The sequence below is a fragment of the Ovis aries genome, chromosome 4 (assembly GCF_016772045.2).
Source record: "Ovis aries strain OAR_USU_Benz2616 breed Rambouillet chromosome 4, ARS-UI_Ramb_v3.0, whole genome shotgun sequence".
Taxonomy (NCBI): domain Eukaryota; kingdom Metazoa; phylum Chordata; class Mammalia; order Artiodactyla; family Bovidae; genus Ovis; species Ovis aries.
This window is the reverse complement of record NC_056057.1, coordinates 116,154,660-116,173,848: the sequence shown is the minus strand read 5'-3', so window position 1 is coordinate 116,173,848 and position 19,189 is coordinate 116,154,660. Positions and strand designations below refer to the sequence as shown.

At 41.8% G+C, this 19,189-nt stretch overlaps 1 protein-coding gene and 1 pseudogene across 7 annotated transcripts in view; one reads left to right on the top strand and one right to left on the bottom strand.

Moving 5' to 3' along the window:
* The window catches only part of GALNT11 (polypeptide N-acetylgalactosaminyltransferase 11), a 54,602-nt gene that overhangs the window by 25,114 nt on the left and 10,299 nt on the right, over positions 1-19,189 (bottom strand). For 5 of the 7 annotated variants that reach the window (XM_042249049.1, XM_042249050.1, XM_027969033.2 and 2 more), the window contains one exon: positions 1,214-1,540. In XM_042249049.1, the coding sequence (XP_042104983.1) occupies positions 1,214-1,502 (289 nt within the window). In that variant the 5' untranslated portion in view covers positions 1,503-1,540. Of the gene's footprint in view, positions 1-1,213; positions 1,541-1,652; positions 18,703-19,189 lie in introns of those variants that run through there. The other 2 variants (XM_042249051.2, XM_042249048.2) reach the window with 2 other exon arrangements.
* On the top strand, positions 12,860-13,856 carry LOC114114579 (histone-lysine N-methyltransferase SETMAR-like; annotated as a pseudogene).

The following is a 19,189-nucleotide window of genomic DNA, read 5'->3' as shown; positions in this document are numbered from 1 at the left end:
TTTAGGATCTTTTATAAAGAATTTAGTGTTTCAGATGGGTAATTTGAGTTTGTCACTTCAAATATCTACAATTCTACGATATTCAAAGGCAAAGTCCATTAAAAATGGCAAACCCAATGTTACAACTTTATAAAAATTTTATAAAAATTACTATAAACAAAAAATTAGAAAATTTCCCATTAATGCTTTTAAAAAGGTCCCAATGGCTGTTTGAAAATGAATAGAAGGTATATTTTATGAAAAATAAAAGCTTCCTTTTCCTCATATAATTTTCAATACTTTTGACCTCCTGTATTAGGAAATGATTAAATTCTAGAAACAGATGAAATCTGTTTTTACATTTCCTTTATATTCTGTGAATCTTTCAATCTCCCACTATATGCTTTTACTCTTAAATTACTTATTATTTGATTCTTCAATGAAGATCAAAGTTCTTAAGTTTTAAAGACAACCAAAATGGCTCATATATCCCTTAAAATAAAATTTGCTGAAACCAGGACTCTAGAACTGCAGTGTTCAGTCTTGCTTCCAAACTGAACAGAATGTAATTTTTGAGGAATAAAAAAAACTCCTATATTTAATAAACATATTCTAGCACCTTAATAATTCTTCTAAGTGGACATCTTTTTAGATATAAGTAGTCCCAAGGCCACAGCACCCCACTCGAGTACTCTTGCCTGGAAAATCCCATGGACGGAGGAGCCTGGTGGGCTGCAGTCCATGGGGTCACACAGAGTCAGACACGACTGAACTGACTTAGCAGTAGCAGTAGCAGTCTCAATTCTAAACCCAGTGGTTTATGTCCTGTTTTAACTTTGCCTTTCAAAATATGTTAAAATAGTCACTTTTCAACCACTGCTTTCCCTTATTAAATAATGCTAGCAATTAAAATCTTCCCCCATAGGTTCCATTTTCTTGCCAACCACTTAATTTTTCTTCCTTTCTGCCCTCTCCCTCCTCCCTCCAATTCTGGACCTCACAGTTTCTCCGAAGTCTTCATAAAATATTGAAGTCAGAACTGAACAAAATAGAATATAACTGCCTACTGTGTCTGCAAAAATCACAGGACCCCAGCTAGTTCATGAACAAAATACATCAGTACAGAAAAAAGTCACATGTCTGGTCCTCTGAACAATACGTGATGTAAAGAATATTTGCGCTTCCCACGATGAAATACTTCAACACATTGCTAGCAAATATCAGGTACACTTACCCAATTCAGAAGAGAATTTCACGTTGCCTCTTTCTGGATCTTCAGCATGATTATCTATCATATCATCAATTTTGTTCGCTTTGAACTGTGATTCTAGACTTGGACCTCGAGTGAAACGGGGATAAAATTTTTTGGGGAATGGTCCGTGGGGCCCAGACCCCTTGATGGGCACATTCTTAAGTGGCTGAGTCACTTCACTGAAGTTGAAATAAATAAAAAGCAAAAGTGTCCAGGCTGCAGATGTAAAAAGGCATCCATAACAGAAATATCGAACTGTGACACTTCCCATTATAGACCTAGCATTGCTGAAGGGCCATTTTCAAGTTCCTAAAAGAGAAGGATAAATATGTTAGACACTTTAAGACACTGAAAAAATAAGACGCCAATTTTATATTCACTGTTTTCCCAAACTCCCAAGTAACACTTCTGAACAATTTACTTAGGACCCCGTGTGCGTCATTAACAAAGAGTCAAATGTAAGAAGATACAGGGATAGCACTGAATAAAAAAATTAAGGAATTCAACAACTAAAACCACAGACCAGTTGTGTTAGTGCTGAGAAAACCAACAGCAGCAACAGAGTTGACTTATTCATCTGCCCAGGTTAATGGATACCTACTTCTTCACCTTTGATCTGGACCACTTTCACTTTGCTCGTATTTTTGAGGTTCCAACTTTTCATAGGTAAAACGGAAGTACGCACAAATCATGGCAGCACGTCTAAGGTCCCCTCTAATTGTCAAATTATGAGACTACATCTTTTAATCCAAGGACATTAAAATCTGTTATTATAAATAAGCAACTTTTAAAAAGTTTACCCTTCCAATCAAAGATTAAACCTGCCCTAATGCCCACTCTAGATTCAACAGTTTCATTTCAAATTTATAACTGAAAGAGTTCAAATAATCCCATTTTCCCTCTCCTTACAATGTCCTAGAAACAATAGGGCACCGGACAGCAATGTTTTCCTAAGCTTTTTGTAATATCGGGTCTTCATGGAGTCCTCATACAGCCCCCTCAGGAACTGTTTGTAAAGAGCCCACTGCACATATAAAATCGTTTCACTGAGCGTGAGAGCAGAGAAACAATATTTAAGTCATGTACAAACAGAAGAAATCTACAAAGCAATACTACTTATACATTACTAACTTCTATAGTATAAAATAATTTTTTTCAAAAATTATCATGCCCCCCAAACCAGGACAAAACAAATCAGCATCCGTAAGCTCCTACTCAAAAATTAAGGTGTTTTGTACAATGTTATGCCAAAAGCCCAAAAGACAGCAAATGGTTCAATTTCTTAGCTATCTGCCAACCAAAAACTATTAGTTCTTTCACCACATGTCAATTCAAAAGCTTGACAGACAAAAGAAAACACCAGTACCCAAACAATCAAAAACATCCCACAACAGTAACACCAGTGGGAAACGACCACCGCACAAAAGGAGAGGCGGACACCACAGTGCTGCCAGGTCAGCCACAGCACTGTCTAAGCTAGAGACGGGCACAGAAAAAGGTCTTTATTTGCAAGTGGAAGAAAACTTTCTCTAAGCAAAGTGAATGGAGCCATTAAGACAAAGGAAAATATTAAAGTTACAAATTTGTAACTTTGCAACAAAATGTTGCAGACAATACTGAGTAGAAACATTGAGGTGAAACATTCAGTTCAGTCAGTCAGTCACTCAGTCCTGTCTGACTCTTGACTCTGACCCCATGGATTGCAGCACCCCAGGCCTCCCTGTCCATCACAAATACCCAGAGCTTGCTCAAACTCATGGGCATCGAGTCTGTGATGCCATCCAACCATCTCATCCTCTGTCATCTCCTCCTCCTGCCCTCTATCTTTCCCAGCATCAGGGTCTTTTCCAATGAGTCAGCTCTTCACATCAAGTGGCCAAAGTATTGGAATTTCAGCTTCAGTATCAGTCCTTCCAATGAATATTCAGGACAGGGACTCACAAGAGTCTTCTCCACCACCACAGTTCAAAAGCATCAATTCTTTGGGCTCAGCTTTCTTTGTAGTCCAACTCTCACATCCATATATGACTACTGGAAAAACCATAGCCTTGACTAGACAGCCCTTTGTTGGCAAAGTACTGTCTCTGCTTTTTAATATTCTGTCTAGGTTGTTCATGTAAGAGAGTCAATTCCTAGGCAGGTTGATAAGAAGTCCAGGATCCCTGAGGAGGAGAAAAAGAGTCTGGTGCTCTGGAAGTGGAGATAGGTGTCTAGAATTCTCAAGGAGGAAAAGACAAACGTGGTTTGTTTGGTTTTTTTTTTTCTCTCTCTCTCTCTCTACATTCCTTTGTCACAGTCACAGAAAACTAAAAAGAAACTTTTTTTCTCTAAGCCTGGAACACAACAAACAACTATACTAAGGATTATATGAAAACAATGTATCCTGCTTGAGGACAGTTTCTTCTTCCTGAAAATGGTCTGGCTAATCCTGTTATCTTAAAATGTAAACTGTGGGTCTAGTAAGATCTTTACAATCTTGAGACATTCTTTTGACTTATTGTAATAACTAATTAAAACAGTGTATAACTCCCTTGCTAAGACTAGTGAGGTGGGCATTCTCCATCCCCTTCTGAGGTCTCTGTCAGAACCTTTCTCTGTCCCTTTTCGTACTTTAATAAAACTCTGCTACACAAAAGCGCTTGAGTGATCAAGCCTGGTCCTGAAACTAAATCTTTGGAGATCAAGAATCTGACACCGTTCACCATAAGCTATCAATAGCTTTTCTTCCAAGGAGCAAGTGTCTTTTAATTTCATGGCTGCAGTCACCAGCTGCAGTGATTTTGGAGCCACCAAAAATAAAGTCTGTCACTGTTTACCCATCTATTTGCCATGAGGTGATGGGATCAGATGCCATGATGTTCATTTGCTGAAGCAGAGTTTTAAGCCAACTTTTTCACTCTCTCACTTTCACAAAGGATCTCTAGTTCTTTGTTTTCTGCTCTGCACATCTGAGCTTACTGGTATTTCTCCCAGCAATCTTGATTCCAGCTTGTGCACCATCCAGCTCAGCATTTCACATGATGTACTTACATAGATGTTAGATAAGCAGTATACAATCTTAACGTACTCCTTTCCCAATTTGGAACCAGTCCACTGTTCCATGTTCAATTCTAACTGTTGCTTCTTGACCTGCACACAGATTTCTCAGGAGGCAGGTAACTGGTCTGGTGGTATTCTCATCTCTTGAAGAATTTTCCACAGTTTGTTGTGATCCAGAAAGTCAAAGGCTTTGGCGTAGTTAATAAAGCAAAAGTAGATATTTTTCTGGAACTCTCTTGCTTGTTCTATGATCCAACGGATGTTGGCAATTTGATCTCTGGTTCCTCTGCCTTTTCTAAATCCAGCTTGAACATCTGGAATTTCTCAGTTCACATACTCTTGAAGCCTCACTTGGAGAATTTTGAGCATTACTTTGCTAGCCTGTGAGATGAGTGCAACTGTGTGGTATAGTCTGAGCATTCTCTGGCATCACCTTTCTTTGGGACTGGAATAAAAACTGACTTTTTAAATATAAATTTATTTATTTTAATTGGAGGCTAATTACTTTACAATATTGTATTGGTTTTGCCATACATCAACATGAATCCGCCACGGGTGTACACGTGTTCCCCATCCTGAACCCCCTCCCATCCCTCTGGGTCATCCCAGTGCACCAGCCCTGAGCATCCTGTATCATGCATTGAACCTGGACTGGCAATTCGTTTCACATGATATTATACATGTGAAAACTGACTTTTCCAGTCCTATGAACACAGCTGAGTTTTCCAAATGTTCTGACATACTGAGTGCAGCACTTTCATAGCTTCATCTTTTAGGATCTGAAACAGCTCAGCTGGAACTCCATCACCTCCACTAGCTTTGTTCCTAGTGATTCTTCCTAAGGCCCACTTAACTTTGCATTCCAGGATATCTGGCTCTGGGTGAGTGATCAGATCATCATGGTTATCTGGGTTAAGAAGATCGTTTTTGTACAGTTCTTCTGTGTATTCCTGCCACCTCTTCTTAATATCTTCTGCTTCTGTTAGGTCCATACCATTTCTGTCCATTTATTGTGCCCATCTTTGTATGAAATACTCCCTTGGTATCTCTAATTTTCTTGAAGAGAGCTCCAGTCTTTCCCATTCTATTGTTTTCCTCTATTTCTTTGCACTGATCACTGAGGAAGGCTTTCTTATCTCTCCTTGCTGTTCTCTGGAACTCTGCATTCAGATGGGTATATCTTTCCTTTTCTCCTTAGCCTTCAGCTTCTCTTCTTTTCTCAGCTATTTGTAAGGCCTCCTCAGACAACCATTTTGACTTTTTGCATTTCTTCTTCTTGGGGATGGTCTTACCACTGCCTCCTGGACAATGTCACGAACCTCTGTCCACAGTTCTTCAGTGAAACATTAGATTTTAACTTAAACAGGTGTTATAACTTCCTAAAATATTTGCTTGGAGATAGGGAAAAAACAAGCAAATAATAACAAAAACAAAAGCACTAATTCTTCAAAAGGCCATGAAATTCTTTAGTTTAAGACTTAACCTCATGGGACTTCCCTGGTGGTCCAATGGCTAAGAATCAGCGTGTCATTGCAGGGGACATGGGTTCGATCCCTGGTCCAGAAACTAAGATCCCTCATGCCATGAAGCAACTAAGCCCATGTACGACAACTACCCACATGCCTTAGAGCCTGTACTGTGCAACGAGAAGTCACTGTACAGCCACACAGAGCCTGTGTCCTCCAACAAAGACCTAGCACAGCCAAAAAATAAACAGTAATAAAAAGACGACCTGTACAGGCTGCTCTGATTCCATAAAGAACTGTGAGTAAGAAGCCAATCTCTTCTTCAACTGTGTTCAGTTCAGTTCAGCTCAGTCGTGTTCGACTCTTTGCGACCCCATGAATTGAAGCACACCAGGCCTCCCTGTCCATCACCAAATGAGTCAACTCTCACATCCATACTTCAACTGTGTAAGGAGATTTATATTTAGATTGTTTTCCTCAAACCACTCCAGGCCTTCCCACTTCAACCGTGGCCTCCCTGACAGGGAACACAGAAGGGAGCCATGCACAAGGGGCCAGGAGAGGAAGCCAGCCAACATTTCCAATCACAGAGAAGCTAGAGCGTGCTGATCAAGGGCTCTGCCATTAAGCAGCTCAGGACAACAGGGGAAGGTTAGGGTTCAACAAATGTTAACTTTTTCTTCATTAGGTCTAATTTTAAAAGATAATATGAAAGGTATTTGTGACCCTCTGTTCCTTACAATGACCTAAAAGTCCCTATGTAACTGTTATCTCCCACTATTTTCCCCTCATTCCTTTCATCCTAGACACAGTCTCCTTAGTTCAGTTCAGGCGCTCAGTCGTGTCCGATTCTTTGTGACCCCATGAATCGCAGCACGCCAGGCCTCCCTGTCTATCACCAACTCCCGGAGTTCACTCAGACTCACGTCCATCGAGTCCATGATGCCATCCAGCCATCTCATCCTCGGTCGTCCCCTTCTCCTCCTGCCCCCAGTCCCTCCCAGCATCAAAGCCTTTTCCAATGAGTCAGCTCTTCACATGAGGTGGCCAAAGTACTGGAGCTTCAGCTTCAGCATCAGTCCTTCCAAAGAAATCCCAGGGCTGATCTCCTTCAGAATGGACTGGTTGGATCTCCTTGCAGTCCAAGGGACTCTCAAGAGTCTTCTCCAACATCACAGTTCAAAAGCATCAATTCTTTGGTGCTCACCCTTCTTCACAGTCCAACTCTCACATCCATACGTGACCACAGGAAAAAACATAGCCTTGACTAGACGGACCTTAGTCGGCAAAGTAACGTCTCTGCTCTTGAATATGCTATCTAGGTTGGTCAAAACTTTTCTTCCAAGGAGGAAGTGTCTTTTAATTTCATGGCTGCAGTCATCATCTGCAGTGATTTTGGAGCCCAAAAAAAATAAAGTCTAACACTGTTTCCCCATCTATTTCCCATGAAGTGATGGGACTGGATGCCATGATCTTCATTTTCTTAATGTTGAGCTTTAAGCCAACTTTTTCACTCTCCTCTTTCACTTTCAAGAGGCTCTTTAGTTCCTCTTCACTTTCTGCCATAAGGGTGGTGTCATCTGCATATCTGAGGTTATTGATATTTCTCTCAACAAGCTTGATTCCAGCTTGTGTTTCTTCCAGTCCAGCGTTTCTCATGATGTACTCTGCATATAAGTTAAATAAGCGGGGTGACAATATACAGCCTTGACATACTCCTTTTCCTATTTGGAACCTGTCTGTTGTTCCATGTCCAGTTCTAACTGTTGCTTCCTGACCTGCATACAGATTTCTCAAGAGGCAGGTCAGGTGGTCTGGTATTCCCATCTCTTTCAGAATTTTCCACAGTTTATAGTGATCTACACAGTCAAAGGCTTTGGCATAGTCAGTAAAGCAGAAATAGATGTTTTCTGGAACTCTCTTGCTTTTTCCATGATCCAGTGGATGCTGACAATTTGATCTCTGGTTTCTCTGCCTTTTCTAAAACCAGCTTGAACATCTGGAAGTTCACGGTTCACATATTACTGAAGAATTTTGAGCATTACTTTACTAGCATGTGAGATGAGTGCAATTGTGTGGTAGTTTGAGCATTCTTTGGCATTGCCTTTCTTTGGGATTGGAATGAAAACTGACCTTTTCCAGTCCTGTGGCCACTGCTGAGTTTTCCACATTTGCTGGCATATTGAGTGCAGCACTTTCACAGCATCATCTTTCAGGATTTGAAATAGCTCAACTGGAATTCCATCCCCTCCACTAGCTTTGTTCGTAGTGATGCTTTCTAAGGCCCACTTGACTTCACATTCCAGGATGTCTGGCTCTAGATGTGTGATCACACCATCGTGATTATCCGGGTCATGAAGATCTTTTTTGTACAGTTCTTCCGTGTGTTCTTGCCACCTCTTCTTAATATCTTCTGCTTCTGTTAGGTCCATACCATTTCTGTCCTTTATCGAGCCCATCTTTGCATGAAGTGTTCCCTTGGTATCTCTAATTTTCTTGAAGAGATCTCTAGTCTTTCCCATTCTGTTCTTTTCCTCTATTTCTTTGCATTGATCGCTAAAGAAGGCTTTCTTATCTCTTCTTGCTATTCTTTGGAACTCTGCATTCAGATGCTTATATCTTTCGTTTTCTCCTTTGCTTTTTGCTTCTCTTCTTTTCACAGCTATTTGTAAGGCCTCCCAAGACAGCCATTTTGCTTTTTTGCATTTCTTTTCCATGGGGATGGTCTTGATCCCTGTTTCCTATACAGTGTCACGAACCTCATTCCATAGTTCATCAGGCACTCTATCTATCAGATCTAGGCCCTTAAACCTATTTCTCACTTCTACTGTATAATCATAAGGGATTTGATTTAGGTCATACCTGAATGGTCTAGCCGTTTTCCCTACTTTCTTCAATTTAAGTCTCAATTTGACAATAAGGAATTCATGATCTGAGCCACAGTCAGCTCCTGGCCTTGTTTTTGTTGACTGTACAGAGCTTCTCCATCTTTGGCTGCAAAGAATATAATCAGTCTCATTTCGGTGTTGATCATCTGGTGATGTCCATGTGTAGAGTCTTCTCTTGTGTTGTTGGAAGAGGGTGTTTGCTATGACCAGTGCATTTTCTTGGCAAAACTATTAGCCTTTGCCCTGCTTCATTCCGCATTTCAAGGCCAAATTTGCCTGTTACTCCAGGTGTTTCTTGACTTCCTACTTTTGCATTCCAGTCCCCTATAATGAAAAGGACATCAGTCTCCCTATGGGTCACTAAATGTGTAAGGGATTATGCATGGGCTCTTCCCTCTGCCTGGAACACTTTCCATCCCAGCCCAGGTGGTGCGAGTGGTAAAGAACCCACCTGCCAATGCAAAAGATGTAAGAGACACGGATTCAGTCCCGGGGTCGGGAAGATCCCCTGGAGGAGGGCTGGGCAACCCACTCCAGTATTCTTGCCTGGAGAATCCCATGGACAGAGGAGCCTGGTGGGCTATAGTCCATAGGGTCGCAAAGAATCAGACGAGATGAGCGACTTAGCACACAGCTTCACCTCTATTGAATCTTTGCTCAATTATTACCTTCTTCACAAAGTTCTGTCTAGACAAGCAGGTTCAAAACTGCAACTCAACCACCAAACACTAGCATGTCCCATCCTCCCTACTCCATACAACTTACCACCCTCTTACATACATTAATTTCTTATTCATTATGTTACTTATTGTCTGTCTGCTCCCTGTTAGAATGTACGCGTCATCAGAGCAAGAGTTTTTGTTTGTTCTGTTTCTTGCAGTATCCCCTGAGCTTATAACAAAAGCTAACACAGCAAACATTTAATAAATATTTGTTGAAATTAATGAAAAAACTTCTGGAGAAGACTCTTTAGAGTCCCTTGGACATCAAGGAGATCAAACCAGTCAATCCTAAAGGAAATCAATCCTTAATATTCATTGGAAGGACTGATGCTGAAACTCCAATACTTTGGCCACCTGATGTGAAGAACTGACTCATTGGAAAAGACCCTGATGCTGGGAAACATTGAAGGCAAGAGGAGAAGGAGGCAACAAAGGATGAGATGATTAGATAGCATCAACAACCCAATGGACATGAGTTTGAACAAACTCTGAGAGATACTGAAGGACAGGGAAGCCTGGCGTGCTACAGTCCATGGGGTTGCAAAGAGTCGGACACAACTTAGCGACTGAACAACAACAAATGAAAAAATTACCATAACGTGGTTATCGTGTGCTTGCAAAATGCTGGGATTTCCAAACAAATATACTATCCTGTTTGAGCCAAGCAGTACCTTAATGCTATGCATGCAGATCTTATTTCAATCTTATTTCAACAACAGTATGGGCCTCCCAGGTGGCTCAGAGGTAAAGAATCCTCCTGCCAATGCAGGTTCAATCCTTGGATGGAGAAGATCCCCTAGAGGGGAAATGGCAACCTGCTCCAGTATTCTTGCCTGGAAAATCCCATGGACAGAGGAACCTGGTGGGCTACAGTCCATGGAGTCGCAAAGAGTCAGACACGACTGAGCAACTGAGCATGACAACTAGGCAGGACAACCGTATTTATTATTGGAAATGGTTCCCCCAAAACCCCACCGGACTCCCACTGTCCAGTTTCACAAATGAAATTAAGCTCTCTGCTATAAAAAGAGGGGCTACTTTCCACTTTGTCCACTGCATGATTTTCGGCTGCCTCTTGGCTGCCAGCACCTAAAGGCAAAATGAAAAAAGTTTTCTCCTCACCCATAAGGTTTGACCCACTCCATCAAGATTTTTCACATAATACCCCCAGCTCACACAAGAGCACATCAAGATTCCTTGGTCTAAACTACAAAATGTATTGACTCTCAACAATTTTATGGGTAAATAGAATTTTTTAAGCTATATTATGGTAACTTTTTAGAGAAACTTTTTATGTAGTGAATCATTATACTAAATTGAGGAACCTATAAAAATGAGAGGAACTGACAAAACCTGGTCTTTTTTTTTTTACTTTACAGAACCTGGTCATTTAAAAATATAATTAGTTCCAAATCTTCAGAAGCAAAAGATTTCAGGAGTCTTTTAAACAGGTCAAGAAGTTAACACCCAAATATAAAGAAAGTGGAAACCAATCAGATGCCTGTTATAAGTAAAATAACAAGTCCTTAATTGCTTAAGAAATTAAAACGTCCGGACAAAATCAAAAGGCTGAAAACTTAATCTATGCTAACAAACAACGAATCCAGCATCTACATGATAAAAAGGTTTTTGCTTCATACTATCTGCCGCTCCTTCTATATAGCCATGGCCTCAATATCCGAGGCTTGAAAGCTTTTAAAAGGAAGGTCAAAACAAACATTTAAGGTTAGTTAATGCAAAACAACTCGTGACCAAATACTTTCAATCATAAACCTGAATAGTTAATAAAGCAAAACTTCAGCAGTTAGATACCAAGGTAATATATTCTTCAAAATGTAAATGAATAAAAGGCTATGCTGAGCTTAGTCACCCAGTAGTGTCTGACTCTGCGACCCCATGGACTGTAGCCCGCCAGGCTCTTCTGTGCATGAGGATTCTCCAGGCAAGAATACTGGAGTGAGCTGCCATGCCCTCCTCCAGGGGATCTTCCCCACCCAGGGATCAAACCCAGGTCTCGTGCAATGCAGACAGATTCTTTACCATCTGAGCCACCTGGGGAGCCCAAATAAAGGGCTAACCACCTGCCGACGTGAATTTTCAGTAGACAAGACGGTGTGGTTTCATGCTCCTCTAGTCACGGTCTGGGAGCTGCCAGGGAACAGGTGGCTAGTAAGCTGAGAGTCGGTTTTGCCAGGGTGGTAGAGAGGAAGAACAGGGAAAGGTATGTGCAATGTGCTGATTAGAACGACAGGCCACAGATTTAAGCCAGACAAGGAGCGGTGAGAGGGTCAGGAAGAATGAAGCAGGATGAAAAAATGCAGATGCGCCAATGGGCCCTGGGGTAGCTGAATGGCCACTGGAGTTAGGTTACCAGAGAGAGTGATCTGAAAAGATGCATGTTGTGGTTGGAAAATGAGAGGCTAACACTCAGATTCTGGAGAGGTACAGTGAATCAGAGAAGAATCCTTTCCAGACACACCAACTGGAGACAGCCCAATGAACAATTGCCTATAGTATAAGCATTGCTATACTTACTGTAAGCAACCCCCTGAAGACACAAGCATTTTCGCCTTTTCAAACTCATTAGCACAGCATCTACGGTGAACGACTAAGGTGCATTCACGTTCCAAAAGAAGTTACAGGACATTGTTTAGGTTGTGCGCAATGGAAAGAGCACAATAATGTAAGCAGGGCTAAACAGTTTCCATAGACAGCTTCATTAGACGTCATCATTTTTTTACTGAACTATAACTGGGGTATGTTTATACCTTACAAAGTGATCACCACGCTAAGTTCAGTGATCATCTGTCACCACAGAGTTATTACATGAACACTGACTAGTATTTCTTATGCTGTACGTAACTGGAAGTTTATACCTTTTAATCTCCTTATCTATTTCATGCATCCCCCACCCTCATCCCCTCTGGCAATTACCCGTTTGTTTTCTGTCTCTAGGAGTCTTTTCTCTTTTGCTATCTTTGTTTTGTTTCTTAGATTCCATATGAGTGACTTATTTCACTAATAGTGAAATATAATACCTTCTAGGTCCATCCCTGTTGTCACAAATGGCACAATTTAAGACGATACTAAAATCATTCCACTAATTTTCCAGTCATAGCCTACTAAATGTACTGAACAATCTAACATTTTTCTTCTGAAAATCATTAAATAATTCTAGAGAAAAGGCTAACACTGTAATAGTTTACAGTGGAATCATGTAAGAGTTTACTGGAATCATGTAAGAGTTTTATATGCCAGACACCACTGAAGGTGCTAGGGATTGATACTTTAAGTTTTGCTATTATGCTAAAAAAAAAAAACCAGAAAATAATAGGTTAGTGCAAAAGTACTTGTGATTTTGCACCGCTGAACTGTGCTGTTTGATATTGGAATACAGCCTTAAATAAATATGGTTATGTTATACATCATTTTAATGTGCACTTATCGCTTTGTTTTTTTGCTAATCACTTATTACTTGCTGTTTATTTTATATATTTATTTTAGAGTAGGAAAATGATGTTAGATAAAAACCAAATTCACGTGATTTTCTTACTTGAATTCAAAATGGGTTGTACAGCAGCAGCGAGAACATGCAACATCAACAATGCATTTGGCCCAGGAACTGCTAATAAACGCACAGTGCGGTGGTGGTTCGGGAAGTTCTGCAAAGGAGATGAGAGCCTGGAAGATGAGGAGCGCGATGGCCGGCCATCTGAAGTTGACAGCGACCAACTGAGAGGATCATCAGCTGACCCTCTTAAAACTACACGAGAAGCTGCCGAAGAATCCAGCGTTGACCGTTCTACAGTCATTTGGCATTTGAAGCACACTGCGAAGGTGACAAAGCTCAGTACACATGAGCTGACAGCAAATTTAAAAAACTGTCATTTTGAAGTGTCGTCTTCTCTCATGCTACACAACAACAAACCATTTCTCGAATGGACTGTGAGATGAGATAAAAAGTGGAATTTCTATGACAATCTGCGATGACCAACTCAGTGGTTGGATCAAGAAGCTCCAAAGCACTTTCCAAAGCCAAACTTGCACCAAAAAAGGTCCTGGCCACTGTCTGGTGGTCTGCTGCCTTCTGATCCACTACAGCTTTCTGAATCCCAGTGAAACCATTACATCTGAGAAGGACGCTCAGCAAATTGATGAGAGGCACCGAAAACTGCAAGGCCTGCAGCCTGCACTGGTCAACAGAAAGGGCCCAATTCTTCTCCATGACAATGTCTAACCGCATGTCGCACAACCAATGCCTCAAAATTTGAACAGATTGGGCTACAAAGCTTTGCCTCATCGGTCATATTCATCTGATCTCTCACCAATGGACTACCACTTCCTCAAGCCCCAGGACAACTTTTTTCTAGGAAAATCCTTCCACAACCAGCAGGAGGCAGAGAATGCTTTCCACCGGTTTGCTGAATCTCAAAGCATGGATTTTTACACTACAGGAATAGTTACTTCTCATTAGCAAAAATGTGATTATGATGGTTCGTATTTTGATTAATAAAGACACGTTTGAGTCTTGTTATAATGACTTACAATTCATGGTCCAAAACCGCAATTATGTTTGGCCCAAAACATGTGCTGCGAAGCTGGAGCTGGGGTACTGAATTAAGAATGCTGAATGGGGAGGCCGCATGGAGCTCCTCTCAGCATCCTGGCTCTCGCTATAGAGAAGTGAAACCCACCGGGTTGTGTGACTGAAGGCACTCTTTCAGTATACCCTCACAAAGGATGGCGCTCAGGTGTCAACTACAGCTGGGCACTCGCCACCTCACGCTACAAGGCTTAAAGCATGTGCTGCTGCAGCTGCTGGTTTTCAGCACCCTCTGAAAGGAGCTCAGGGTAGAAAGCAGGGAAGGAGGCATGCCGTGCTAGGGGAAAAGCCAGCAAGACAGGCCTTCAGGCGGTTGAGACATCTTCAGGAGCCGGTTTTATGAGCCAGACCCTGTATCTCCTCATATCTGGGAGAGCACTCAAATTCCTCGCGGTGACAACGGTCTCGTGACTAGCAGAACGCTTCACCTGACTAGCAGAAACCTTCCGGAAAAACATGTGCTCGACTGCACGCGTGCCCCCATCGCTAAGGTCACACATACACCGTCCTGCCCCGCTGCCTCTCTGGCACAGTGTCTCAGAGCTCTCGGAGGTGCTGTCTCCCAGGCTGCAGTCCTCATTTTGCCCCACATGAAACTTAACTCGCGATTCTTGCATTGTGCTTTTTTTTTAAGTTGACATATGAGACGTATTATTACTTATGGATCCCAGAATCGGTGGCGGGGCGGCGAGCGGGGCATTTCTCTGTCTGAGGACATCAGCAGGAGAGAGGGCAGGGTAGCAAGCGCCTCTGACTGACTGGGGTGGTCGTGACTTTCTGCCTGCTTAACGCTAAGCCGCTATTTTAACCGATGCCCTGGGAAAAGCAAAGTGGCAAAGTGCGAGCATCCTGACCAGGAGTTATTATCATGTAAGAGGCCCAGACAGCAACTCAGAAAAACAAAGTTGTTTTCCCCAAAAGCTGTCTTTCTCATCAAAATGTAGATGAACAAGAAGTTACAAATTTTAAAAACCCTGAAGTCTATCAATGTTTTGCTGCAAATTCTACTGGTTATTTTTAATCTCCTACCCTAGCCACAAAACATTATAGTGCTATTTGTAATTAATGAAAAACAGATGCAACAGATTCAAGCTGGTAGCACTATGGATAACACTCTATCTACTTTTCTTCATTTAAAAAGAAATATGAAGAGTATGTATTTCTTTAATAATAAAGGTAAAAATTTTCTTAGGAAAAAACTTCCTAATTTAAAAACAAGAACCAATTTGGAGAGGATTAAATATTTTAAGGCTTCAAATGAAATATATGGCCTTTTAACTTCAGAAGCAAAGAGATTTTAGCATCCTTAAAGGAAGAAATATTTTAAATCCATTAATTTGTCAAAAATTTGACAATAAAATTTGGACACTGAACAAATATTCTAAAAGCATGATTTGAAAAATTACGTTTTCTCTAGAAATCATTATCTACTCTGAAATTAGTGTGCCTATTTCAATAGCCATCTTTTTTAACTACGAGACCAATGAGACAATTCTATTTAATCAAGCAAGACAGCCCTCACTTCAGCACCAAATAATTATAACGTTTATCTCTAAATGTTAAGTATTTGCCTTTCAGTAGTTTCCAGCTGTTTTCTCATCAGTACATATTCCAAAGGGTCAAACAGTAAACGTTTTGTAGCTTTTTCCGTGAGAGTCATATTTTGCCTCAGCTAGAGTCAGTACTGACTTATAACAGTGCCTTTCCTACATCCCCTGCAAAATTACCAAGTGATGACAACACAGAAATACACACTGTTCTTTCCCATTCCTTGTCTACTCTGAAGGCTAGAAAGAAATATATTTCATAATTACAACTAAGGCGATTATTGAACTAGGAAAGGTTCAGAGCAAATGCCAGACATCATGAGCTCTATGGGAATAATCCTTTGACCTTTTGATATTTATGAATGTCCTCTCTATAAGAAAATCAAGGAGCAGAAACACATGTAAGTGTCTATATATGATATCTCAAATGCAGAGGAAAACCACATGGTAATGTTGATTGGATGGAGAGAAAAGCAAATTTAAACACTAAAGAAAACCAAAAGGATAGAAAATATGACAAATTACTTAAAATTACCAAGTTTAGGACACCTGCTTTGTCAGTGAATAAGGGCTGATAGAAGCTAATGAGGCTAACCACTGTTCTTTAATACTCTCTCCCATCAAATGCTCCAGTAAGGAGCAGCTCTCCCTAGGTTAAGACCTACGGAAGACAGGAAGAAGACAGTGACCACAGGCTCAAAAGGGCCTGCACAACCAACATCTACTTCCTGGAATCATTACTCTCAAGGTCTTTCTAACTCTGTATTCTATTATACATGCTAAAGCTTCTTTATTACAACGGTCATACTTTACCCCATTTCGGACCCCATGGATCTGGTCAAGATTGCCAGGCATCCTCAAGAAATGCCCTAACTGCAGCTGACATTTGGTCTTTTCTTCAGTCCCAGCAGAAACAGCCCATATCATCTCAGCACAGGGATTTAAACTCAAATGTAGTCAGAACCCAAGCAGATAATGAAGAGGAAAGAGAGACAAAATAAGTGTGGTTCTAAGTGTCAGGGCACGTCCCCCAGCTAAAGCAATTCAAATTCAAAACTCCAAAAGCTGCTGAGCTGCTGACCAGCCTCCAGATTGCAACTTTTTTTTTTCTGGCTGCATCAAATGGCTTGTGGGATCACTTCCCAGACCAGAGGCTGAACCCAGGCCACGACAGTGAAAGCACCAAGTCCTAACCACGAGACCACGCAGGGTACACCCCAGACTGCAGCTTCTCATGGAGGGGCACAAAATGAACAGTACATAAACACAGCCCCCAGAACCACAAGAACTATTACTGCTTGTCCCCTTTCTGCCCATAAGAAGGAAGATTAAGTCAAAAGTATATCAGATAAGGATGAAATGAATGAAAAAGAAAAAAGAATCGTTGTTAGAAGTAAGTGTTCCGAGATATCCACACACACAGAATACCTACAAGCATACACACATCCATGGTCAGCATGGCCTCTGCAGCCAGCTTTGCCCCAGGGTCCAAAGACAGACTAGTGGAGCTGACAATCCCTAAACCACGGCTACTGACGGTTTTATTCTGCAAGCGTCTCAAGAGTCTCTAGTGGTGTCCAGCGCTGACAGAGTGGTTTATGTACATTAGTCAAGCGTGCAAAGTAAGATGAACAAAAAACAGAACAGATAATATTCCAGGGTGTAAGACAGACAGGAAGAGAACAATGAATCTTATCTTTTCCCCTCTTAGTTTTAGAGAAATTAAGTAACTTGCTCTAAGGATACACAGCTAGTAAGGGGAAAAACTAGATTTGAATCCCAGTGACCCTATGTCCTTCGTTGCTTTGTAACCATCTGGTAAATAAGAAACCAGTGATTCTCAATTTGCCATTCCTTAAAAAAAAAATAGAAGTCATCCAGTGATTTTCTTTTTTTAACATAAACTTACATTTCCCACAAGAGTCAAGGTATCAGTAACTCTCCTCCCAAACAAGATGTTCCTTCACCTCTCTGGATTTCTATCATCTCCTAAAATTGGAACCCAGTAATTCTTTACTATTTGTAAATTCTCAGGCTTTTCAAAAGCATCAACTGTCTTGAATGAAGCTACCCAGACTGCCATTACCAGAAGCACAAGGCCAGGGTTATGTTCTAAACTGTTGCCTTTTGTATTTCAAAGGGAACAGGCTAGGCACTGCTAAAAAGAGACATGAGAAAACCATACTGTGACAGAATATTGGGTTTTTTTCAGAAACTCATTTCTGAATGCATTCTACCACCTCGGGAGGTCTAGAAAGCAAATGAATCTCAGTGGCAAACAGCCAGTTTCAGTCCTAGTTGCTCCTGTTGACTTAGGCCGCAGGAAATCGATACGGCAGACAGCGCCACCTGCACATCCTCCGGAGCCTCACCATCCTGCACGGGGTTGACTTCCACACGCCAGCGCCGTATCTCCAGCCTCTGGAGTCCATCTGCTCACCTTCGGGCGGGCCCACACTCTGGGGGAATGGGCCCTCCCAAGCGGCGGCCCCCACAGCAGGCTGCTAGAAGCCGCAGCCTCTCAGAGCCAAAGTGACTGCCCCCCGCATTCTCCACCAGCCCTTGTTCTCAGCATGACTCGGTTCTCATTGCCCACAGTGGCAACTGGCTTCACAACACACCCCTGACTACCTGGCTTTCCTGCCCTCACTTCCTCATTCCCCCGCTGGTGTGTCCTGGATTACTCACCATGTGGATATGAACTTATATCTCAGGATTTGCTTCAGGGGGCTTTCCAGATGGTGGCAGTAGTTTAGCCTCTTAAGTCGTGTCCAACTCTTGTGATCCCATGGACTGTAGCCCGTCAGGCTCCTCTGTCCATGGGATTCTCCAGGCAAGAATACTGGAGTGGGTGGCCATTCCCTTCTCCAGGGGATCTTCCCAGCCCAAGGATCAAACAAGTCTCCGGCACTGAGAAGATGGAGCACCGCAACCAAGGGTAGCCCCTACTCACCACTACTGGAGAAACCCAGAGCAAAAGCAGTAAAGGCCCAGCAGCCAACAACTAAGTAAAATTATTTAAGTTCTTCCGGACAGTTGCAAGATATTTTTCTGACTAGCCAAAAAAAAAAAAAAAAATTTAAAGTGACAAGCTTTTCCAAGGAAATCAAAAGCTCAAAGACAATGTAGCTTGAAATAACTGTTAATTAGTAGGTAAATATGAAGAATCAAATGCAGCCAACATAAGCAACTCTCAGATCCAACACTGCAGTCCTGAACCTATGTGTCTGGTTCACTCAAGATGGTAACAAGTCATAAAATCTAAGTTAAAAAGCATGCTTTCAGCTCCTGTATGAAAAAAAAAAGGACTTAGAAGCTATCTCTGTACAAAAATAAACCGAAAATCAATGACTTTTGAACCCATCAGGGAACAAAGGTTACAGGACAAACTACCGCTGAAAACCTGGAGACACACAGCTGAGATCTGCTTACCTGGAGCAGTAGCTGCACCATAAACTGGCCTGAAAGGGAGAGACTAGGCGAATGCAGTCTGCAGCAGGGAGGGGCCGCACCTCGGAGGGCTTTACCTCCAGGAATCCCACCACAGTGCACGTGCAGGCCCCAGACTGATCCCCGGCAGGGAAGGAGAAGAATAATCACTGCAAAACACTAGCCCAGAGTCTAACACAGGCTTATCCTCCAGGGACAAAAGACACCAGAGCTTTCTCTAGATTAAGAAAGACATTCCTCCAG